The sequence below is a fragment of the Ischnura elegans genome, chromosome 9, assembly GCF_921293095.1.
Source record: "Ischnura elegans chromosome 9, ioIscEleg1.1, whole genome shotgun sequence".
Classification (NCBI taxonomy): Eukaryota; Metazoa; Arthropoda; class Insecta; order Odonata; family Coenagrionidae; genus Ischnura; species Ischnura elegans.
In genome coordinates this window covers 65,870,069-65,895,415 of record NC_060254.1, presented here as the reverse complement: position 1 = coordinate 65,895,415, position 25,347 = coordinate 65,870,069, and the positions used below count along the sequence as shown (strand labels likewise).

The 25,347-nt window shown below is 39.5% G+C and overlaps 2 protein-coding genes across 2 annotated transcripts; both read right to left on the bottom strand.

Annotated features, from left to right (window-relative positions):
• Window positions 1-4,134: 4,134 nt before the first annotated feature.
• On the bottom strand, window positions 4,135-7,755 carry LOC124165612 (tetratricopeptide repeat protein 19 homolog, mitochondrial). Its single transcript, XM_046543077.1, has 3 exons — window positions 7,427-7,755; window positions 5,913-6,278; window positions 4,135-4,924 (listed from the first exon to the last, which is right to left on the bottom strand). Exons 1-3 carry the CDS (start codon window positions 7,736-7,738, stop codon window positions 4,427-4,429), a joined length of 1,176 nt encoding a protein of 391 aa, XP_046399033.1. The 5' UTR covers window positions 7,739-7,755; the 3' UTR covers window positions 4,135-4,426.
• Window positions 7,756-12,409: 4,654 nt separating this feature from the next.
• On the bottom strand, window positions 12,410-23,095 carry LOC124164945 (collagen alpha-1(I) chain-like). The gene is made up of 2 exons (XM_046542182.1): window positions 23,042-23,095; window positions 12,410-15,169 (listed from the first exon to the last, which is right to left on the bottom strand). The coding sequence occupies exons 1-2, from the start codon at window positions 23,093-23,095 to the stop codon at window positions 13,361-13,363; spliced, it is 1,863 nt and encodes a 620-aa protein (XP_046398138.1). The 3' UTR covers window positions 12,410-13,360.
• Between the last annotated feature and the right edge of the window lie 2,252 nt (window positions 23,096-25,347).

Genomic DNA, 25,347 nt, shown 5'->3' with positions numbered 1-25,347 from the left:
GTTTTCTATATTCTACAGACCCGCCAATATTAGCTGCGCCTATCCTTAATTCCTAGCTGCGCCCTTGAAGCGAAGGAAGAAATACAGCGGATGGTTTACCGACTCGTAAACATACCACATATTGTTTACCATGAGAAAATCATGGGTTTTCACTGACACATCATCACAAAAACTGAAAGACTGACCATACGATTTGTTGATCATTATCACGAATGCAACACGAATTGGAAATTGAATACGTTCAAGCTCAAAAGGGCATATAAGTTGGGATCATGGAATGTTCGGATTGAGAACTTCCTCATCTTTGAATTTTGAGTATAGTGGCGTGAATCACTTTCATCATCAGTTTTTTTAATAACCAAACACGTTCCGTTGGATAGTTTTGGTTGGTTAAGGTTTCGAAAGATCATGAACACAGAGCCTACCTTTAGCTGTAAATTGTGCCGTGGTAAGCCAGGTGCGTCCAAGGACTTTAAATATTCAGATAGATAGTTGGTGACTTCGTATTCGTTTATTACAAAGTTAAAAGATTTGAATTCGAACAGAGTACACGGACATTACTGATAATCAACAATTGCTTGGCCCGGGCCCCGCGCTTTGGGGGGCCCCTCGTTCGTGAAAAAAACATTAAAATATACGATAGTAATGAAAACACAATTTCAACTATTACTGTATTGTTAAGTCCGTGCTAGACGAAAAATAATATTATGAAAAAGGAATAATAATGCAGTAATTTTTATTGTGCAATTGCGTTTGTCAGTACAGTACTGTGTCATGTGAGTGATAATAACGAGTGAGAGAACTTGACATGAGTGAGAGCGGGCGCGGGAATTTTATGAATAAATATAATTATAAATTTTATTTGTGTTATACTATTTTGAACTCAACTGCGTGATGGTATCATAACGGCATAATTACGAAGTCTGAATTTGGGAGGGGAACACATACTAAGCCAGAGAGTGGTAGGGATTCAAAATGCTCGAGTTTGTAGATGGGGTATAGAGTTTAATATTTTTAGTGAAGGGCCCCGCACTGAAGGTTCGCCCCTAGCCCCGCACCTGCTAGGGCCAGCCCTGCTAAGGCGAGAACTCCACTGTCTCCCGCCGACCCTGTCAAGCAGCAACTATGGATGCTTCTTGGGAGAGAGACAAATTTTGACAGGATTTGCACAACTTATGTAAAAAAATCACATAGAAGCTGTGGAAGACATATTTGATGGTCAATAATTTCAGCAAACTTCAGGCAATTGGACAATTTTTGAACAACCAGAGTAATTACTTACACTGATGGTTGCCCTATTTTTAAGAGCTCCAAGTGCTCAATCTGGCCCATTTACATCCATATCAATAAAATTCCACCTGGGCAAAGGTATAAAAACTTATTTTTATGTGGCATTTTGGTTGGGAGGAGTCATTCTAAACTGGACCTTTTGTCTGAAATGGTTTATATAGTAAAGATATTACATAATGATGGATTATTATGGGAAATAATTGCATATGTTTTGTGGATTCTTTAGCCACACCGATGATACAGTTTAATGGTTACTATGGGTGTAGTTGGTGCCTTCATCAAAGGCATTTGGTGGACAGCAGTGGTGGCTGGTGGTACTTTATCCAGGGTGTGCATTAGAGCAGGTACAGGATGATTTATTTATATTATGTTAATTCTAATCCATGAGCATCATATTTCGTGGTAATAGAATACATAGCATGCAAGACATACCACTGGTACATTCTACCCTTAAAACTGCATGAACAGAAATAATATAAGTATGCTAATGAAAACAATTATTCTAACCACACCTTTACAAGTGGTGGTAGGTGAAATTCATTCTCCTTTCCTTCTTCCGAGCAAACTTGTCTATCACCTTGTCATTGAAACCTTTGATACCATCCTGGAACTTTTTTCAACTGACAACATCGCCGAAGCAGTGAGCCTGTCCTCCTCCTAGTCCACTTGGTTACGTAAGAATGTTTTAACACGTTTAAGGGTTGAAAAAAATCTCCTCTGCTTCACAAGTTGTCATCAGAATTGTCGCAAGAATTTTCAGTAGTTTAGTTGTTTCACTGAATGTTTGAAGCAAAATGGCGATCATCACTGGCTATAACAAAATCCATCTGAAAGGATTGTTTCCAAGGCTCATTTGATTTTTTCCATGTTTTCATATAGACACTTGGTAAGATTACCAATGTCCATTCCAACAGTATTTTTGCATGATGCCATCACATGGGCTACCTACCATCTAGATACTATCCTTCCTCATATGATTCTGACATGGGTGGCCAGAACACAAATAGGGTAGTTCCCTTCATCAAAGAAAACAAAATGCATTGATTTTGATTCTTCACCCACCATTAGTGTATTCATAATACTTACATTTTTTGCTTTAGAAATCCCAGTTTAGATGAATGTTAATGGTCAATTTTAAGCTCATTTGAAAAAGGCCAGATTGGCGGCCATGCGATGCCACTCCATGTGACGTCACAGGGACCCAGATGCTTTACGAATAGTCAGGAGTTTTACACCGTCTGAGATTACCAATGCATGCATGAGGCACAGAGCTCAGGGAAACATTTCTTAATAATCACCTATTAAAATTGCCTAAGGTTGGAAAGTTTCCTTTGTTTGATAGGGTGTTAATAATCCTTATTTAAGCCAAGTACTACCTGCTAGTAGGGTACTCTACTACCTGCTAGAAGCTTGCATCGTATCAGCACTCATAGCCTCGCACCAATGTGGCCTCCCACAGCGGCAGCTGGAGCCAGAAAGATGTCACATGGGCTTTTCCGGGCATTCATACTTAGCCTTCGCGTTTTAGCGTGCTTGAAAATTTTTACTTTTCGTTTAATTGCGAAAAATAGATATCGCCATTTAAAAATCTAAAAGCGTGAAATACGTACTCCAGGAGTAATAATCTTTCGATTTAGGCAGCTAAACAAAATAGGAAACCACCCTATTGAGAACTGCCCCAAGTGTATTGTCTGGCTACCAGGTGACCAATCACTTGCACTGGAAAGGGGGCTATTATGGACATAAATACCTGACATACAATCAAATTGATGCCAATATTTTAATAATAGTTTATGATACTATAATTTTTATTATTTTTGGGTATTATAAACATTACTGCATATTACATTTATACAGTTTCTTCTCCTGACCTTCCTTATTATTACAACAATGTAGTGTTTATGATTTTGGAGTATAGGTCATGATTTAAATTAAATACACTTTTTGCCAACGTTTCTGAGATTTATTCTCCTTCCTCAGGGCTCTGTGATCGAAAATTTTCTATCACAGAGCCCTGAGGAAGGAGAATAAATCTCAGAAACGTTGGCAAAAAGTGTATTTAATTTAAATTACATTTATAGTAATAATATTTAATGGCAAATATCTAAAATACAAAACAACATTCATCCATCCACAGGATGATTGTGGATTGAAAATTTTCAAGAAAAATTCCCTTAAGTTGTTTCCTGGGAAAGCAGTGGCCGTAATTATAACCAAAGGTTAATTAACATAATTATGAGACAATTTTTATTTTTTTTAATTTTCATCATTTAGAACAGATGCAAAATGGAATTTAAAGTGTAAGTGCTGATACTGAAAATTTCAGGACTAGAATCATAAAACTCAATGCGCTCTTAAATGTGAGAAAAATCCACAGAGAAAAAAATCTTTCGCCTTGACCAGGATTCTAACGATCCCCCAATTTCCAATCAAGGAGGTATGCTCAGCAGTCCATACCCCCTTGTATGGTATACTCCTCAAATTTCCACAGGGGAGAATGATGCCTCGGTAGCTTTACTCACTAAAGCACTCAACCAGAACTCGGGGTATCTAGGTTCGAATCGTGGTCAAGGCGAATGATTTTTTCACTGTGGATTTTTCACATAATTTGTGCATTGCAGGTGACTCTGTAAAAGTTATCACTGTGCCTAGTCCTGGTATACTTAAATGCTCTTAAAGGATTTCTTTTTATAAAAAGAAGTAAGTCAGGCCTTGAAAATTGAAAACAATACGAGAGTCCTGGACCTTTAGATAATATCCATGATTAGACTCATCATGAATTACAATTTCACTTCTTGTTACATTTAACTTACATAATACGTTTTCATGGAGAAAAACACCATATGATAAAATTATATTTTTATTTTTAACAGTAAACTTTTCAGTTTTTTGAAACACCAAACATTAAAACATTTGTCACATGGGTAACCTGATGCCTCATTTTCTTAGGTCAAACTGTAATAAAATCAAAAACAGTAACAGATAGTTAGGAAATGTTAGATATAACAATCTAGTGGGAAAGTTGCACACAGTCAAACATGGCATTACAAGTGACACAAGCACATGAAATTTTCCTTGACTACTCCAGTGCACACTAACAGGTGATATCACAGGAATCACTCCTCCAATAACTCTTTCATGTCCCATTCATAAGTTTCTTCACTTCATCTAAGCAGGAATCAGCCTCTTTAAGAACTTCATTCTGTTTCAGCCTCTTGGCAGCCTTCCATCCATCCTGGCAGCTCTTATGAGCCAACTCGAACATGCCCATCTTGGCATACACAACACCAAGATTTATTCTCAGGGATGCTACCAATTCCTCATCTCCCATGATGCCCGGCGGCATGGGCTTCCGAGCCTCCCTCCTCAACTTGACACCCCTCTCTCCACATTCAATGGCTTTTCCCAGGTGAGTCACAGCCAATGCCTGGTCACCATTTAGGGAGCACAGGCTTCCCAGGTCGTTCAGCATCAAAGCAGTGCGTAGCTCTTCATCAGGGCCCCTTGTGCCAAGACTGATGCCTTTCTCCAAATGTTCCACTGCTTTTTCCAAGAGCTGCTGAGACTCTTTGAGTCGATTTTGAGAAAGGCAGAATCGAGCATAGCCTTCTTCAGCCAGTGCCAACAAGAGAACCTGAGCATAAAATAAATTTCAGCACTTAGTGGATATCAACTTAAGGCTGGAAGGCGATACGTGGTGGAACTTGGTGACAGGAAACATAACGATACACTTTTGTACGTTCCACAGAAGTTTTAACAACCGACCCAGGTTTCGACAGTACACTAGAGTACTGTCAAAACCTAGGTTGGTCATTAAAACTTCTGTGGAACATACTAAAGTGTATGTATCTTTATTATGTTTCCTTAGTGGATATATATGGGAATATGAGAAATGATAAATATTGCCACCTTTCAATACTTCTCAGGAGAGGATATTAAAGGATGATACTTGCAGAGGTAGCCTGATCATATTTAACTCATTATCACCACATCCTACGTGAAACTCAGAGGAAATGTATAGGGCAGGTCTAATACACTGTTCCTTTATTTCAAGAGACTATTTTACGAAGGCACTCCAAAAATATACTCAAATTATGACACTGATACATCTGCACAAGAATACGGAATGTTACTGTCACAGACTGAAACAAGAAAAGAGAAATAAATAATTGGCATTAATGTCTCAATAAAGTTAACAAACTGAATGCCACAAATAAGCTAAATAAATCATCTGCAGCCCCTAATTATTTTAATGAGGATTTTTAAAAGCAAACATAAGAATTAATGCTCATGCATACATGATAGTGATCGACAAAGAAATTTTCACGAGAGTATACTCTGAGGGGGTGATACTAATTTTCACAATTTGGTCATAGAATATATGCAACCTTGTATCATTTCATACCATGCCAAAGAAAAAGTTAGTGAGAGAGTTGAGAAACTTGGCATTGGAGACACCTTTATCCAATGATGAAACCAGCTGAAATTTAATACCTAAACATGATTATTTTCATTCCTTAACAATCATAAATAAATACTAAGCTACAAATCCACAATAATTATATTGACACTGCTATCGTTAGCTAAATGTACACAGTTTCTGATGACAAATTAGGACTTACTGTGTCTTCATCATTCTCTCCAACACCTCCAGGATTAACTTTCTTCCTCAGGCCTTCGACGCAGTAACGGAATCCTTCCTCAGCTTTCTCAGGGTTGCCTTTCTTATCTTGAGTATTTTCTGAGTGCATTTGTGCCACCTTAAGGCTTGCATGAATTATCCTGTTATCATCTTGTTTCACACCAGCAGTCATTAGCCTTTGCATTACACTGACAAACAGCTTTTCAGCCTTTGCAAGATCTCCTTTTTCCAGAGCCAAATTTGCCAGTAGATCATAGATGTAAGTGACTCCATCTGGGTCTTGCCTTTGCTGAGCCAACTTCAATCCTAAGTGAAGCATTCTCTCAGCTGCATTGAACTCTCCTCTCTGGAAAAGAATCAATTACCACGTCAGTAATCTTTGTCAAAATAACTTCAATGCCATAAAATTACCGAATTTTATAATTCATAACAGTATCACCACAATTGCTGACAGAGAGGGAAATATCATCTATGATGCAAGAAATACATATGATTTATAATCTTTACATTTTACCAGAGATTGCATATTAGGGATCCGATTCTGAATGAGAGATTAGTCAAAAGATTTAATTTCATAATTTGGGTGTGGGTATTGTTGACATGTTTGAAATGTATAATGAGCAGTTTCGGTAAGTAAACGAGTAAAAGTAATCGAATAACTTGTAACGGGCTGTTTCCATTCACTTACTTCTATGCTTTTTAAAAATTCTATCGCTTTCAGTAGATCCACTGTAATGCTACTGCTCTCTACTTAAAAGTAAGTACATGGGAATCCTACTGGTTTCTGTAAGTCAATTGAAAACCTACTGTTTACATTAGGTGATCAACTGTAATCATGTATTTCATCTTGATAATTATTGACCAACTCATTAAAAATAATAAAAAAATGTTTGAAATTTAATAATAAAGTAAGGAAATGGCAGGAATCGATCCTCGAGCTTGCTCTTCACACATAAAAACATCAACTGAAAATTAATATAAGCGGCTAATACATTTTCAAGACAGGTCATTGGATTTTGAACTAGCATTTGTCACTGGTTCAAAACTTAAAAATATAATTTTAGTTGTGCATGGATATTTTTTTCTCCCAACACAGGTCTTTGACAAGGTATTTTAAGTATTGCATTGATGGTGTAAGATCAGATATGCTTCTCTAAGTGAAAGGAAAATATTTTTTTAAATCGTTAATTGTGCACAAGTAAACAACCTCACCACACAATTTTATTCTTGCACAATTTACAATTAACATCAGTTCACCAATTATGAGATCAACTGGTGTTCAACGATTAATAACTGATGAATAATGATTAATTAATAGCAACCAATCATTATTTTTGACAGGGTGCTAAGGGGTTGAATAGAAATTAGAATTTCAACAACGACCTCACATTGAAACACCTGCAACAGCAACCTACACAGAAACAAAAAACAATTACACAGTTATCATGTACGCCTTTTGCACAGCAATGCCCAAGGAAAATTCAACCGACATACCTGAATTAAAATGATAGACCGCTTAATAGTATTCACCAACTCGTCTTCATTTTCTTCTTGATCTTTTTCTAAGCCAAAAAATCCAAGAACTCCCGACAGCACAAATAAGGACGTCTTTGTTGGGTAGCGGGAATACACATCCCGACACATTAAGCTCGCCCTTTCTTGAAAACTTTTGGTACTTGAATTCCTAATTTGAGCTAAAAATGTATTATATTGCGTTTTATTTTGGCCATGGGGAGTTATTACAGAGCGTTGACCACATTTTAGCGCTAGCAGACCCCGGAACACTCTACGCATGGAGGCTGCCATTACAACGGGTAGGTATCGATCCATCGATTGCTATGGAACTTCGTCAACATCGACTTTCGCATGTCGACGCGAACTGCCGCGAGAAACAAAATGGAAAATACTAAATTTTACGCAGCGAATAATCGCGTTCTTACAGCCCAGTCTTTCTCTGTTTCACCAATTTTATACTTACGCTGTAAAACATTACAATATGACCACTGACCCGAGATAAACCATAGAGTGCAAGGTAAAACATTTGCACTGATTTGTGTCCACAATCAGGGGCGGATCCAGGATTTCTTTCAATAAAGGGGGGCACAATAAAGGCCGGGTAGAGGATTTTGTTCTGGGGGGGGTCACAAGGATACCCCGTAATACAAAACGAACGCAATGATAACGGGAGGGTATTAAAAATATGACATATTTTTTTAAGGGTCGGGAACGGGGGCACGTGCCCCCGTGCCCGCCCCAAGATCACGTATGACGGAAGGAGCAGGCCAGAAATATTGACTTTAGGAGAGGAAAGTGCAGTGGAGGAGGATAATCTTGGGCAGGGCATCTTAGATGCGGAAATCGAGATAACCCTTCGTGATATGAAGGCTAGGAAAGCAGTGGGCGTGGACAATATCCCATGTGAGCTGCTGAAGAATCTTGGGAGGGATAGCAAGAAAAGATTTTTCGAGCTAGTACGGAGGATCTATGAGGGCCGGAGGATTTCGTGAAGACGGTTTTAATTCCGCTACCGCAAAAGAAGAAAGCTGTTGAGTGCGGAGATAATGAGACTATTAGCCTAATATCACACGTGACGAAAGTGGCACTGAGGATATTGAACAGACGAATGGAGGCGAGGGCAAGCGAGTACTTGGGCGATGATCAGTTTGGTTTTAGGAAAGGAAAGTCAACTCGTGACGCAATAGCGATAATGAGGTCCCTGGTGGAGAGGAATCTCGAATATAACAAGGACGCATATGCCTGCTTCGTGGATTTTAAAGAGCATTTGATAGAGTGAACTTGGTTAAGTTAATGGATATTCTCAAGAAAATTAGTGTAGATTGGAGGGATAGGCGGCTGATTCATAATCTTTATATGACCCAGACTGCGCAAGTGAGGGTAGCGGACGGTAAAATCTGGTTGGGCAAGCATGGGCTTGGGAGTGAGGCAAGGCTGTCTTCTGCTGAGGAGATGGTTAGGGAAGCGTGGGAGGAGTTAGAAGCTGGAGTAAAAGTGGGAGGAATGATGTTCTAATCATTGAGATTCGCGGATGATCAGGCGTTGATTAGCCAGTCAGCGAGGGGGCTTCAGGCTCTAGTGGATGCGTTATACGAGCCTTGTGATAAGTATGGGATGAGGATTAATCACAAGAAGACCAAGGCTATGCGGTTTTGTAAAGCATCACGAGCGAGGAACGTGAAACTTAAGGTAAAGGTGGGTGATGAAAAACTTGAGCAGGTTGAGCAGTTCAACTATTTAGGCAGTACGTTAGAGGAAAACAAATACGGCAGTAAGGACATCAAGAAGAGAATTGCATTAGCAAAGGAGGCGTTCATGGACAGAAAGGAGCTTCTGAGAGGTTCGCTACATAATAATTTAAAGAAAAGGTTAGTGAAGAGTCTGATCTGGAGTATAGCGCTTTACGGTGCAGAAACGTGGACACTTAGGAAGGAGGACGAGAGAAGACTCGAGGCATTCGAGATGTGGGTGTGGCGAAGAATGGAGAAGGAGAAGTGGACGGAGAGGAGGAGGACCGATGAAGTGCTGGACATGGTGTGTGAGGAGAGGCAGCTCCTAGATGAGATACGGAGAGGACAGAAGGTATGGATGGAGCAAGTATTTAGCGGGGAGGTGTTGTTGAAAACAGTGTTAGAGGGTAGAATGTTAGGTAAACGACGGAGAGGAAGGAAAAGAATAGGATTTTTAGATAGAATGAAAGGGAGTAGGCCTTATTGTGAATTGAAGAGGGAAGGGGTTGATGGGGAGGGAGGATCCCAAAATTATTCTCAAGTACTCCATGGAAACCTACCTTAATCGGTAGAAAATTTTGATAAATAAATTTGGCAGCCTATAAGATATGTTTAATTGATTTGAGAAACTACTTAATGATACTACTCTTTGAGACAAATTATAAAAATATTGTAAAATAATAACATTGATTATTCCATCTACTGTTTAATGTCCAGAGATTGCTTAAAGGAAAATAATCAAACAAGAATACTTCGTCAATGTAGACATTTTAGAGGACACGCATATAATGCGATGAGATAAAATACATAAACTCAAAGCATGAAAATATTCATTGAAAAGTTACCCTCTATCTAATTTTCCTAAACCACGACAGTAATATTTTAAAATTTACCGTTAAAAGACAAAACATAAGGATTTGATTAGTAAAGCGCGGAGACGGCGTTTTTTTACTTTTAACAAATATGACTTTAACGATTTTAAATACAATTTTTCATTGATTTCATCAACTAAAGCATTTTAAAACTTTGTAATCCTGAGAATTTTTAGGACTTTTTTCGTAATTTTCGGTGTGCCGGGATTTTTTTCTGATATAAAAGACATTCATTTGATTATCATGCCTAAGTTAATATATGATAGTGATCACTTATGCTCGAAGGAGAACCGCAGAGAGCATCCGTCGGAACAATCTCTCAATCAACGCTTCAATGCTCCCCATTTCAAACTTAACCTCCTCTGTATGAGTTTAAATTTAATACGCCTAAGCATTTGCACTTACAGCGCCAATGTTGGTCCCACACACCAAACGTCAACACTCATGTCTCTAATTAACTCCATGCATTATGGCAAGTTAAAAATATAGAGGAAAGATGTATAAAATTTCATAAAAATGCGGAATATTTTTCGGTTCTCCAAGACTTCGTGTTAGTTTTTTTACAATTCAGTAAATATAATGGCATGATCAATTCGATTTACCACTAGGTCACTTAGTTTTGGCCGTAAATGAGTAAAAAATGAAATACATTAATTTCCATAGAAAGATGAGCTGTTCATACTTTTATTTGAATTTTAAACTTTCAATTGAACACTACCGAAGGCCATTGTATTTTAGACCAATTAAGTATAATTAAGGGGCAATAGAGTCATAAGCTTTCATTATATCCAATACAATTACCTAATTATCTCGCTGATTCGAAACTGACTTAGTGTTAAATGCATTTGCCATACCCTCGATTATCCTCCCCGTTCGATGATACTAGGTTAACCTGCTTAATCCTCCACACCAGTGGCGTAGCCAGGTATTTCGTTCGGGGGGTGGGGGGGTACAAAACTAGGGCGGGAAATTTTTGAAAAACAGGGTACTAAGTGATGGGTGTTAAACTAATTTTAACACTTTTCATAATCGAAAAATCATCTTCATTTGGTAAAGAAATATTTTTTAATCCATGATTTTTCAATATTTTGTTTTCTTTTATGAAGGAAAATGATTGTGCTTTTATATTAGGGGGTGGGGGGGGGGTTCGGGCCCCCCGGATCTTTGCTCTGGCTACGGCCACTGCTCCACACCGACACTTCCCCTCTCTGCTGATATGGCAACTGTAGCCAATGGCAACCAGCAAATTCAAGGAATGAGAAATATATTAGAGGAAGGAATGAATGAGTACGAAATAGAAATAAATATGTGGAAGAAACGAAAGTAATGAAAGTGAATGATGGAGGAAATGCGAACGTTATTATGATAGGGGGAATAACAGAGCAGATTAGAAGGTATTGATATCTTGGGAGCATTCTATCTGAAGATTGGAGGAGTGAAGTAGAGATCAAGGTAAGCGTTGCTACGTTAACGGAAGAAATTAATAAGATGACGAAGAAGTCATAAAGCAGTATGGGCCTGTAACTGGGGAAAAGACTGGTGAAATGTTGTGTCGAGTGTTATGTATGTACGTAAGCGTACCCAGCGAGGGGCAGGAGGGGGCAGCCGCCCCCCCCCCCCCCAAGCAAAAATTGCGAAAGTCTTTCAGGAAAATCAGAACTGGATTAAAACGAAAGTTTTCAACAAATTTTTTTAAACCCCCGAAAAATGAAATTAGTATAAGTAATGCATGTAAATAAAACGTTTTTCAAGCAAATGATTTAAAAAAATAGTAAAGCGCTGTAATAATTTTCTTAAAACGTTTCATTCACCTTTTCCATGCTTAAATGTTACAACTTGAATAAGCATGGCTTGCTCCCCTAGTTCTGATCCTGGTTACGCCCTTGTGTATGTATGGATGCAAAACTAAGACCTTGGGGAGAAGAGACAAGGATATGAAGCTTTTGAGATGTGGGTGTAGAGGAGGCAGGAGTGAAATGGGTATGTATAGTGGGAAATGAGGAAGTTCTGGTAAGAGTTGAGGAGGAAAGAACATAACTTAAAATCGCACAAAAAGGGAAAGTGGATCGGGTATATTTTAATAGGAGAGGGGATTTTAAATACAGCAGTGGGACCAGTGGAAGTAGAAAAAGGGAGACAGTGGAAAAAGCTGAAAACGACATACGAAGTAAGGATAAAAAGACGACTGAGGGAAACCAAGGAGGCCCGGGACAGGAGAAGGTGAAGACATGTTTGGTGTTTGGAACTTGTCAGCGGACAGACAAGCACTCGATGATCAAGAGAAACTTAGCCCCGAATGGAATATTAAAAAAAACACTTGTTAATATTACCTTGTGTGAATTAAAGAAAAAACTGAAACATTTAATTAATAAGGATATTTTATTTACATAAATAATACAATACTTTCTTGCCGCTAGCAAGGCACGGTATTAAATTTTTTTTGAATTATTGATGCAACCATGCTCCACCGAATTCCATAGTGAAATCAAATACTTCAGAAGTGAATACTCCCATATATGTCCTGGCAAAATTCGTACTCCGCGTTAGATTTACAGGAGTAATACTTGTACATATAAATATTTTTATATACTACAACCCAGAATTTTATATTGATTGGTTAGAGGAATCGCTGTAATGATGTTCATTAAAGATGAGAAACTAGCTCTATTCTAGCTTGCATAAATGGAATAATTTTGTTATTTTTGCGAAATAAAAACGCGTCCTTTATTAACGTTTGAAAATATAAACTTATGGTGAGTAATTTTCCCAAAAAAAGCCATGCGACAGCGAGAGATTCTTTCCATTCCTGAATGTATGTAGGTTGATTCGCAGAATTCGTCCATGCTGAATTGGCTTCGGTGCGTGCGGAAGATTAAAGGACAACTGTTGGATCGCATCGTCATCCGAGTCGCCGCTTTTCTCGGCTTCTTGTTATCAAGGGAGCACGGTGACGGTCAAGCAACATTTGTAAGTAACATTTCCTAGAGTCAAGACAACCAGAATTATCCTATTTCAGAGGTAAGGGGTTGGAGTACACTGGTGGCTGCAAATGCAGTTCGATCAATCGATTTTCCTTATTCCCAATAACCCACACCTTTTCCGAGTCAATCAACGTTCTAATTTGGAATAATCTTACTTAAACACGGCTCTTTAGTACGTTCCGTATTCTTTCTTAGCAGGAGCCTTTGATTACATCTGACCGAGGAAGATTTCCCCTCCGACCTTGTAACATTGCCCTCGTCATCTCACTCAACCCCTGTTTCTACCGTCGGACAAAACTGGCCAACTCCACTGTATAGAGGAGACCCTATTCAAGGGTACGGGGGAAGGTAGCCTTGGGAAGGTGCATCCGAGTGCGTAGAGGAAGATGGTCCGTGGTGGTGATGACCTCCTCCGTGATGTTGACCTCCTCCATGGTGCTGACCCCCTCCGTGGTGACTTCCGCCAGCGGGGAGGCTTCCGAATATCCCTGTAGGCGTTTGCGGACTCCCCGAAGATCCCGGACCCGTAGCCGATCCGCCTACGAAGTCAGACTGGGGTCTGACCCCGCCCTGGCCCGGCCGCCCACCAGGCTGCGGACGTCCACCGCCGCTAACCGGGCGAACAACTCCTCCGACCACTCCTCCGCCGGCAACGACACCACCCGGACGGGTTCCGACGACTCCACCAAATAAGACACCGCTACCTCCTGGCCTTCCGACGGTTCCCGGACCGCCAGCAGATCCTTGGTTACCGGTTGTTCCCTGGTTGCCTGATGTTCCCTGATTTCCAGATGTCCCCTGGTTTCCGGAAGTGCCCTGGTTTCCGAAGGTGCCCTGGTTTCCGGAAGTACCCTGGTTTCCGGATGTTCCTTGGTTACCGAAAGTTCCCTGGTTTCCGGATGTTCCCTGGTTACCGAATGTTCCCTGGTTTCCGGATGTTCCCTGGTTACCGAAAGTATCTTGGTTTCCAGAAGTTCCCTGGTTACCGGAAGTACCCTGGTTTCCGGATGTTCCCTGATTACCGAAAGTACCCTGATTTCCAGAGGTTCCCTGGTTTCCGACGCCGCCAAAAGTTTCCTGATTACCAGGAGCTCCTCCTGATGATTCAGGCCCCTGAGGAGTAGGCGGGGGAGGGACACCGATGAAGCCGTTGAGGAAATACAGTTCCCCAGCGGTGGAGCAGTCGAACTGGTTCCACCACACGCAGACGAAGTACTCCTGGTGGAAGATGGTTCCAAGGGGGCAGAGGAAGTCGTATCTTCGCTTGTCGTGGCACACGTGAAATCCCTGACAGTTAGTCTCCACATCAGCGTAGTATCCGTTGTATGGCTTGTCGTCGCAAGTGAACGATGTCTCAGGGAAAATCTCATAGTTGGGGTAGTCAACACCAGGCTCCCCAGGTATGGCTGACAGATCTCCCCCCTCGTAGCTGCCGTCATCTGGAGAGGCGCCCCCTTGGTTAGAAGCGCCACCTTGGTTAATGGAACCCCCCTGATTCGAGGCACCTCCTTGGTTGATGGCACCTCCTTGGTTTATTGCACCCCCTTGGTTCGAGGCACCTCCTTGGTTTATTGCACCCCCTTGATTCGTAGCACCTCCTTGATTGGAGGCACCACCCGTGTTGAAAGCGCCACCTTGGTTTGTAGAACCACCCTGATTGATAGCACCTCCTTGGCTGGAAGGCCCGCCGGTGGATTGGTTATCACCCAATCCGAAAGGTCTCTGAGGCCGACCTGCAGACGTTCCTGGAAATCCTCCCGAGCCCTGAGATCCACCGTTGCCGAAGGGTCTAGTAGGCCTTTGTGGACGATTTCCTGGAAATCCTTGGGATCCAGCAGGCCTGGTTGGTCCGGTTGATCCTGGAACCCCTTGTGAGCCAGGGAATCCGGAACCCTGCGGTCTTTGGGGACCACTTCCACCTTGAACACCCGGAGCTGGACCAGAACTGGGAAGTTCGTCACCCAAGGGACCTGAACCTCCAGGAGATGGCCCGGGCCTATAGATCTCTCCATGTTGATGATCGTGGTGACCGTGCGATGGACCATGGGTACCGGATCCACCATTAGCGACATGATGTCCAGTGTCACCGAACGGCACTTGAGGATGGTGATAATGGTATCCATCCCGGATAGTCTCACTCTGAAGCGAAAGGAAAATAAGGCCAGGAGCATTAATAGATGGAAGCGCTATCGCAAAATACACGCGACATATTTCAGGAGGTAAAAGTCGTAAAGGCTGGTGAAATTGAAAAATTGATAAGTTACAAACGACGAACAAGTGGTTGAAAGTAAGAAGTTTGTTGCGGTAGTGGACGCGGTGTGGCGCTTCTAAATAGAATTATCTAGCGAATTTCCGAGAATATTTATTATGTGGGAAAGGAATCAAATAATGGACATTTGCAATATTCATGCAAATCCTAATCCAGTTTTCCTGCCAGACCAGTACACATTTTGAGGATATTAGTGCCTCTTGGACTGATACTCTGGAGTAGATGCCTTTGCCACTCGCTTTATAAAGGTAACTCGGGGTATACGTAATTTTATCCAGGATATTTTTGTAAACAGAAAATAAAATTCCACTTTAAGTATTCTCAGATACGCTGATTCAAAATATTTATTAGTAACAACTTTGAGGAAAAAGAGGCTATTTCATCTTTTTTGCGCCAATTTCCATCAAAATGGCGTCTTAGCGTAATGTTTTTGGCTAATTATTCAAATACATGTGTAACTGAAAAATGAAAATTACCGAATTCACGTTAAATTAAAAACTTCTAGTATACTTGGAAAGAGAAGTACATGGACTCATAACCGTAGAAATGAGGACAAAATTGCAGGATTATGTAATGATACACTTTTTGATAGAATTTAATGAGAGAGGAACTATTAATTTATTGAATGTAAAAGTATTACTCACCACATCCCCAGATGTTACCGCCAACAGAACTATGGAAGAAGGACAGAGATATCAGTTTTTTTGCTGCACATATTAGTATGGAAGTGAAACATGAAGCGAGTGCGTCAATTAAAAATATGAAAGTCATGAAATCTTTACCCTTGAAAAAAAAAAGGTTCCACCATACATTCTAATTTTATTTCCGAATTTTTTTAAGGTAAATTACATTTTTGTGTTATAAATACTTCCAGCATCATCCCATTTAAAATAATGTGGTTAAATTATTCGAACAGATTTTGAGTCTTTTAAGATGAATAATCGCAGAAAATAAATGTTTCTTTATTCATATCAAGACTACTAATTTATAAATTTCCCTCCATGTAGTATTAAATAAACATTCATCTTAATTCATTTCATTACATCGTGTTCGCAATAAGAACTTGAAAGTATCGTAAAAATCTTTTTGCATCAAAATTATGTTATAATTGAAGCATTACTTTAAGTTGAAATGGTGATAAAGTCAACTGCAGCAGCAGAAAATGCTCATTTCAAAAATACATTCTTGAATAATCAAGATAATTTTTTTATGATCTAACTTTTTTCACCGAAAGATGTCATATGACGAGAAATTTTCAAAGATTACCAACCCAGTGCTGGAATTAAGAATTCTTTTTGAATCTCACGGCGGACTCTTTCCAACCTTCTTTAGTACACAACTCACGTGCTGCTCCGAGGCAGACCCTATAGTGCCGAGAATTTGACATTCCCGAACTCAAGTCGGAAAATATACCCCGAGAACAGCGATTAAAACAGGCAAACTTTGATTCGCTGCATCATTATGAAGGCGGCTTAGCGATCATGTCACGGGTTCGTTGAGGATAAAGAGAGTAAGGGAGGAAGATAATAGGTTTGGGGTGTATTTCTTAGACATTTGACATTTCTATCCACAAGAGGGCATTGACTGCCATTTCTCTCACAGAAAACTTACTTGGGGTGCATCGTTACATTGGAAACTGTAAGGCTAAGAAAGCCAATGAGGAAAACAAGTAATGTAAACATGGAACTAGTAATTACTACATGTCTTCACCAAAGGAGGTACATTTCCAAAGCGGAGGATCATTTACCCGACAGGAACAAGATGCTCAGCCTCATCTTTGCGAAGAGTCACCAATGTTGATCTAAGGCAGCGATAGTCTCTCCGTACCTGTGGAAGGGAAGAAGTTACGATAATTACCTTTAACAACGATCAAGGATTGGAAGATTTTTCAAGATAAAATTTGCCTTATAGACATGAAATGATTATGATGAAATTGTAAAAACTTTTGGTGTCCATATGTTGTCAATTAATAAAAACTTTTGGGCTAACTCGCGTCTTGAGGCTTAAACGTTAACGTTTCTTCCCCTGTCCCGAACACCTCTTACATTAGTCCTGAAAACGACCCCAGCAGAGGGGAAGAAATGTTAACTTTTTTAAAGACGGGGGTCAAACAAAAAGTTTTATTAATTGGCATGCAATAACTATGTTTAGAAATCTTAATAAATCTAGAATCTATTATTACAGTACTCTTTGGGTTTTAAGTGAGTAATTACATACATTTCATTCGAATCTTCCTCCCGATCAAGGTATGACTGCCCATACTTCGATAACCAACTAATCCATCGTCTTAAACGCTTTGAACCTAATACCACGAAGATGGCATAGTTGACTTTCGTAACGGTGGCCAATTTAGATTAACGAAGCCAAATAAGAATACAACGAATGAGTAAGCATCGTGAATCACGTTTTCTGAGCCTTGTTTTATCAATTTATCACCTAAGAAATTCTTCTAATTTAAAGATTTTAATGGAATAACTAGTAAAGGATATCACTATTCTCCTAACATTAAAACAATTTCCACTTGATCAACTACTTTCACCTAGCATGCATATTGGAAATCATTACCGGAGGTAATAACCTACTTGCTCGTCAAAATCACTGTGGCATTAGTCGTAGTCTATTATGACTGACGGTAACCCGAATTTAGAATGCCACACAGTTAAACACTTCTCTCGATTCATAAAGATAGATTTAAACTAGAAGTAGAAAATAGCGAGAAGTCAAACTGAAAATACTCTTTGATGCACTGTACAAAATAGGTATGAGGAAGGAGATGATTTGTTAAGGCATCCCTTCGAAGAACTCGTTGTCACTTTTTAAATGCCTCTGCATTGATCCAACTTGATACACTGCTACATGCAGCACACATGAACTTAATCATCTTCAAATAAATATCTTGCTCTCGACCAACAATTTTGCGATTACAATCACCTAACTTGGGGGAAAAAATTGGATCTTAATGGAGCAAAAAGGTGTTTTAATGATTAAATGTCTCTAAAATGTCTGCGTTACAATAATACCTTCCACTGTTCTTTATACTTTGATAGCACCCTTATATGCTCAGGGTGACTTCACTATAATTATTATAGTGCAATAGATTTATTTTTCATGAAACTCAGATTGAATGCTAGTAAGTGCACGAAGCATGAAAATGTGAGATGATTATAAGTTAAAAGTTTCTTCTTTTAATGTGATTTGAATCCGCCCTCATAAAAAAATCATCAAAGCTAATCCAACCTGCATTATGAAAGCCTTCCAGAATAGGCGTTTTCTCGAGAAGGCAGCTAACACTGGACCTCCTCGTCACCTTTCTCTAATAGTTAAGCCCCAGCATGTCTTTTCCCGTACTCCCAAGAAACCCTTGACCGGTAGAGAGCGCGGAAATGGCATCGGGCAACGACCTCCGCTACCAGTCACAGTCATGAGATATCGAATTTTTTATTTCCTTATTATGAATATTGGCTTGCATAGATGAACACTAATACTAACACCAGAGAATCTATCCCTTTGAGCACTGAATATTTATATGCCATTTCATACTCAAATACCATTTCATATATTCCATATTCAAATACCATTTCATGCGAATTCACGAACTGAATATAATAGTTATTTCTGTATAGGCTGATAGGGTATTCATATGGGAACATATCTCATCAAAAATTCAAAGTTATTGGAACAAGTATTTAATGATAAATTTTATATCATAATTATTGCGTAATTATGCAACTTCACTGATAACTACAAGCATACTCCTTCTAGCTATACTACATACTACACTTGGCGTTCCATTTTATCACATTTTCATTCAATAAAACTGTCTAAATTATGGGAAAATGAAAAAGTTAATTTGAAATTTTCCTATTATCTGAGAAGTCAATACTACTCCTTCATAAAAAATATGTCATTCGTAAATTTATGCCATTATATCATTTTTAGCAAGGAATAAATATTGCATTCTCAGATCATACTCGAACAAAAATGAATAAATGTAGCACTTGACGTGCTCGTCCGGAGTTTCTCAAGCCGGCTGATACCCCCAATGTAATCTGGTCGCTCCGAGAACATGAGGTACCTCTCCGACCAATCTGACGAAGAGACGATAACAACACGAATGAGAGTCCCGGTTTCGACCCTTGTATGCCTTCTATCAAACACACGATTCTCACTTTCACTTCACGCCCAACGCCCTCAAAGCGATTTACCGCCTCTGGTCCACCACTACTCCGGTTCAGGGGCGACCTTGCACCGCGGGAAGAACTCTCTCCGTCGACCGTGAAAAACAATGGAGCGAGGCCGAGGGGCAATTATGTCATCGCCCTCGCTACCTCAAGTTCGGAGGGGCGACGCCACGCTTCTGGAGAGAGTTATACGCACTACACCTTCGTGGAAAGAAAGGATACGTCGAGAGATATAGAGAAAATGAGAGTGAATCACGCACCTATTCTCCCTATTCAGGGTGGCATCAAAGGTTCCACCGAAGAATGATGGATACCTAATTCACCGTCAAGCAATGCTTAGTTTCTAAAATTTTAGGTACCGGAGCGGCTACCCACATATTTAATCTGCACGTGATTTTCAAGTTTAAGCCCTCGTATGAGTACCCTCTCAAACTTCTTATTTTTTAAATCTTGCAATGAAAGTTGCAACTACGAATCATGTTTTACTAAATATAAATAAACGACAATTTTGAAAACTTTTTAAATACATACGGTACTCCGAAATGAAGACAAAATGTATCAAATTCACTTCATCCACTCACTTAAAAAAAAACTGTATAGGGTCGGACTTGAATAAGGACAGGAATTAAGGAATTAGGACCGTTTCTTGACAAACACATCACACTAGATATGATGCGTTGTTTGCGTTCATGCATACGTCTTGTACCATTCCTGTATATCCCTACTGTTCTGTCCAAAATTACTAGAAGGCACTGTCTAATATGCTCCATTGTTAAATATGCAATTACTAAGCAATGTCGCCAAGAAAAATATAATCTACGAATCGCTCATCATCGAATGACGATAAGCAATAGGATTTTCCGAGTAGTATTTTTTTAAAATTGCATTTGAATGTAAAATTTTTTCTCAGGCTCCAAAGGCGTAGTGAGTCTGGCCAGTCAGTGAGTGATTCAAGTTGGTTTCGATAGTTGAGGATAGAGATCATCATGCACCCAGAGTTAAGCCATGGTCTATGAATTTTATTCGTTTAGGATAGGAATAGGGGAAGTTGCATTCCCTGAGTCCTTTCACACTTCTGAGAATAAAGTGCAAGCCTAAAAAATGTTACTTGCCTCTAGAATAATGACATTGTGATAAAAACAATTCCATAAGAAATATTATAAAAATAAAACTTAGGCTGGGCGCCATGGCGATTTTTCGAGTAACTATTTTTGAATAAAAGACATCACATTTATGTATAACTACGTTTAGCAAGATATCGTAATTTAATTTTACAGTCATGGTGTTATTTTGCGCAAGACACCGCATTGTGTGAAACTAGTCATACGAAAAATAAAAATTCTTGAGAAAACGTTTTATAAGGCAAAACAAAATCACACCAGTTGCTTCAAAATATCCCTATGCTTGGCTCACGAAACTTTAAAGTAAATATTTAAGAAATATAAGCTTTCATTTTTTCTCAAAATGAGTACCATTATTTTTTAAGAGAAATGGATGCCATCTTTGAATCCTAAAATATTTTTACGAAATACCCGAAAATAATTTATTTTGAATTTCTCAGTAGCGGTGGAACCTCATGAAGGATGCGCTTTACTCCCGCTCAACCGGTCGTATTTTCATGTTTTTTCACTTACTTAGTAATTGTTGGAGACTTACTTGGAAATCACAATTATCGCCTTGAAAATTTAAGGGTATGCAGAGTAGGCCTTTGCGCCTCAAATATAAAACAATAGGTACATTATCTTAGGAATTACTTAAGAAAATCTTTCCATTATTATTTACAGACAGATTTTGACCCCATTTACCGCACCTTGGCCTACACTCATACACCCTGAGATTTTCAAGATGATATTCACATAAGTGAAACGCCAAGAAAAAGGACACGAGGAGACTGGAGTCACACTCCCTCTATGGTAGTATTGGTTATGATGGGGTTCCCAAACATCTTTCACACATGTTCCATCGAAAATTACAGTCATAGCCTCCATTAAAATTTCATAGCCCTCCTTACCTTTGGCAAGAAATTCTTATTCCCCAAAACATAATGAAAATAAATTATTAGATAAAATTTACTGTCACAATAAAATTTGCACGGGCTGAAATTCATAATTAGTACACGCACAAACTGTTAAATAAATAAATTTTATCCAATGAGTCATTTCAATAAATAACTGGGCAAATGAATTTCTTTCCAGATGAAAAAGATGGTAAAAAGCCTCATGGCGGCTGAGATGCAAATATTGTAATCATTTTTGACATCGACTGGGTTGGGTAGCTATTTGAAAATAACTATGTGGTAGAAGTCAGAGGAGAAGTGATTTTAAATTTCGGAATGATACGAAAATAGGTGGAGATAAAAGGCTTTTAATTTCATAATTCACGTTTTAAGAGATTACTACGGAGAGGTAAAGCTTAGAAAGTAAGAGTGGACTGAAACCCAGAGTTGGCCTAAAGTCATTCTTCACTAAATACGCGAGCGTAGTAACGTACGTAAAGAATTGTACAGCACATATCGTTCAACTACGGATCAGAGCTCCTTTTACAAATCCCCACCACACACAGGATTTGAACCTGAGTTCTCCGAATGTGAAACCAAAAGTCCAATCAGCACACCAACCCCAATGACTAGAGGAATCAACTCTTACAAAATGTCTAAAAAAAAGGGTGCCCCTCTCGTGTCAAACAAGCATCATCTCTGCTTCAGGTGTTAAATTAGAAGCGGTAATGGGTTACTTAACAAAATGCAATACATTGACCAGTCCGAATTTTCACTAGTATTTTCAACTTGACTGATCTCTTCAATTTTATCAAGTCCCCGAATAAGCACTAATATAACATCGGCAATGCATGAAGGTGACATATAATATTTCGTCAGCATCTCTCTGCCAAGAAATGCGAAATTTTTTTCATTTCCCACATTCCGGAGTTAATATTTTTAAATAACGAGCATTAAAAAGTAAAAATAAGTAATTGATATTAATTAATGAATAAATATCCTCTAACTTTCAGTGAAGGGTATCACGCTGCATTTTAAACATTGTCTACTGTAAATGAAAATGCAGTAAGTGTTTCCGGCACAGCTTATTGAGCCTGATGTGACAATCCTTCCGAACAATACAAGCATTAACGTGATAATTCGCGTAAAATAAAGTACCTGCGGAATGTAAAATGCAATTTATATTTAAGAATTAAAATTTTTTAAGATTGCAAATTAAAGAAATAAAGAGAGATTACTCCTCGAAAATTAAAACAGAAAAAAGAAAGACATTGATTTCGGCCTGAGTTGACCACGATTATGAGTGAGTCGATACCGAAAAAAATTGCTGACATTTTATATAAAAAATTGGAAAATATTCTCATTAATATGCTGCTCAACTTGACTGCGCTAAGAAATGAAGAGAGTTAAATCAAACGGATATTCCGTCGAGTTGTAAATCAATAAGTATGGGCCCAAGATGCTAGTACTTCTAAAATAATTACAAGTTTGACAATATTGACCTGAATCCCAGGTACACTATCTGATTAGTGGTATGGCTTCCCTAAAATAGGCGAGATACAAACCTTTAACTCTAGTTTATCAGTGAGGTCATGACCCGCCACCACCGAGGTCCGCATTACGTGATCGGAGGAAATTATTTTCGAAGTTGCGTGTATTTTCAATGCGCATATGAATGAAGTGCAATGTTTTAGGTCTCTCTAAAGACGGTCGCCTTTACTGAAGGGTGGAGTGTTCTCAATCGATTACACGGAGCTCGATGGATATACAGAGAAACCTCTATTCACGCACATCTTTTTGGGACAGGACAGTATTCAATTCCTCGGCAGAAGGATATGCATTTGTGTAAGGATAGAACATCTAGTATAACTCTCTCACTTACGGACATGGACACTTTTTAGGCACAATTTTACTGTTTTACGGAAACTATTGCCATGGATTTTCTGAAGGATCTCTGAAAAATTGATTTTTTTAATAAAAGGATTTCATTCAGTAGGCTTAAATTCCTATACACTATAATACTTGCGGGTTAATATTAATCGTAAAAAAGAGGATTTCATTCGGTCACCTCCGACTGACGGTCGTCTCTCACTTTCGGACACATTTTTGAGGACCGTTTGTATCCGCAGGGCTGGGAAAATTACAAGCCGAAGAGTATTTGAAATGCAAAATAATTCTCCAAATGTATTTGATAAGCAAAATACAAAATACTTTTGATTTGGGTATTTGAAAAACTAACAACGAAATAGTTTTTTAAATGTCTTTTAAAAAGCAAAATATATTTTTAAGGAAACTAAGAGATCATAGAAAATACCTGCCTTCGCACGTTATGGATAGTTGCAAACATGGATAAAACGATTCTAACGAAAACGAAGCAATTTCTAACGCATAAGGTTCTATAAGTGTTATTAGAGCTACTTCAAAAGTATTTTTTTATTTTAGATTGGGAAAATACCAAAAATATGTAATTAAAATACAAAATACAAATAGGTCGTGCATTCTAAATATCAAATACAAATGACACCTGCATTTTAAAATATTTGTATTTGAAATACTACCAAGACCTGAGTGTCCATAAATGATAGCCTTCACTGTACACTATTTCCTGGGAGGGCTTACTTGCGTACACTCTCAATAGGGGACTCACCTCTAGTTCGCCGAGGATGGACAAGGAGACGGCGAAGAACAGGGAATTCCTCACCCGCTAAGCCAACGATGCTCAACGCAGGATTCTGGATGCGCCTGGTGCGTTTGTTGACTCTCTTGCAAAGAACAGGGCTCTCTGATGGTCTCCGCAGACTCCGCGGCCGTTTTATATTCGGTGGAACCGAAAAGAAGGGGGAGGGTGGCCCCCCAAAAAATCTCCATCCCCACTTTATTTAGGCAAAAGGGGAGGGGTTCTCGAAATTCGAAGAAGACTGCACTCCGTGGAAGACCACCCCACACTCCTCTAGGCTCTCTTCCTACCCACTCCAGTCCAGAGCAGCTCGCCATTACAAAATATCCACCTACTAAGAGCAGCGTCGATAACGGGAGCCCGCGAAGGTGTTCCGAGGAATGGTTTTTATTTTTCGGGGTGAGGGGGAGCGATTTCGTAAGATGCAGCATCCGAAGGATTGGGGATGAGGGAGCCCGCCCTGCCGAAGGAGGATAGCGGCGAAAAGTGCCTTCAACTCCCCACACCCCTTCCCATCTCCCCTTTCACGCACTGGAGATGCAACGCCTCCCTCTCCGTCGTGTGGGCCTTCTCACCTGTCGATACTCTTCCTTAAAGGTGGAAACGAACTATGTAGCGCCATACTAAAGCGAGAAATCATCCATTCATACTGATTCGTACTGATATTCTAAAGCCCGTTTTACACGGGGCACGGAATTGCGCAGGTTGGAACTGCATTAATTTCTAAAATGGCGTGGAATTGCGAAAATGCATGAACGAAATTAGAACAGGAGCTATTTTGCCGTCTCGCATCCACACATTCTCGCACGTGTTCTAGCAATTCACCGCTTTACACGACGCAATTTTGATTGCACCTTCGCACGTACGTCAGATTGCGCAATTCCGTGTACCGTGTAAAACGTCCTTTAAGGCCGTTTTACACGGGGAACGTCATTACGCAAACTGACGTATGTACGAAGGCGCAGTCAAAATTGCGTCGTGTAAAGCGGTGAATTGCTAGAACGCATGCGACAATGCGAGGATGTGAGATGGAAAAATAGCCCCTGTTCTAATTTCGTTCATGCATTCGCGCAATTCCACGCCATTTTAGAAATTAATGCAGTTCTAACCTGCGCATTTCCGTGCCCCATGTAAAAAGGCCTTAAGATTGGTATACCCCAGCCATCAATTTGACCCCTTCACGTTTAAGTTCCT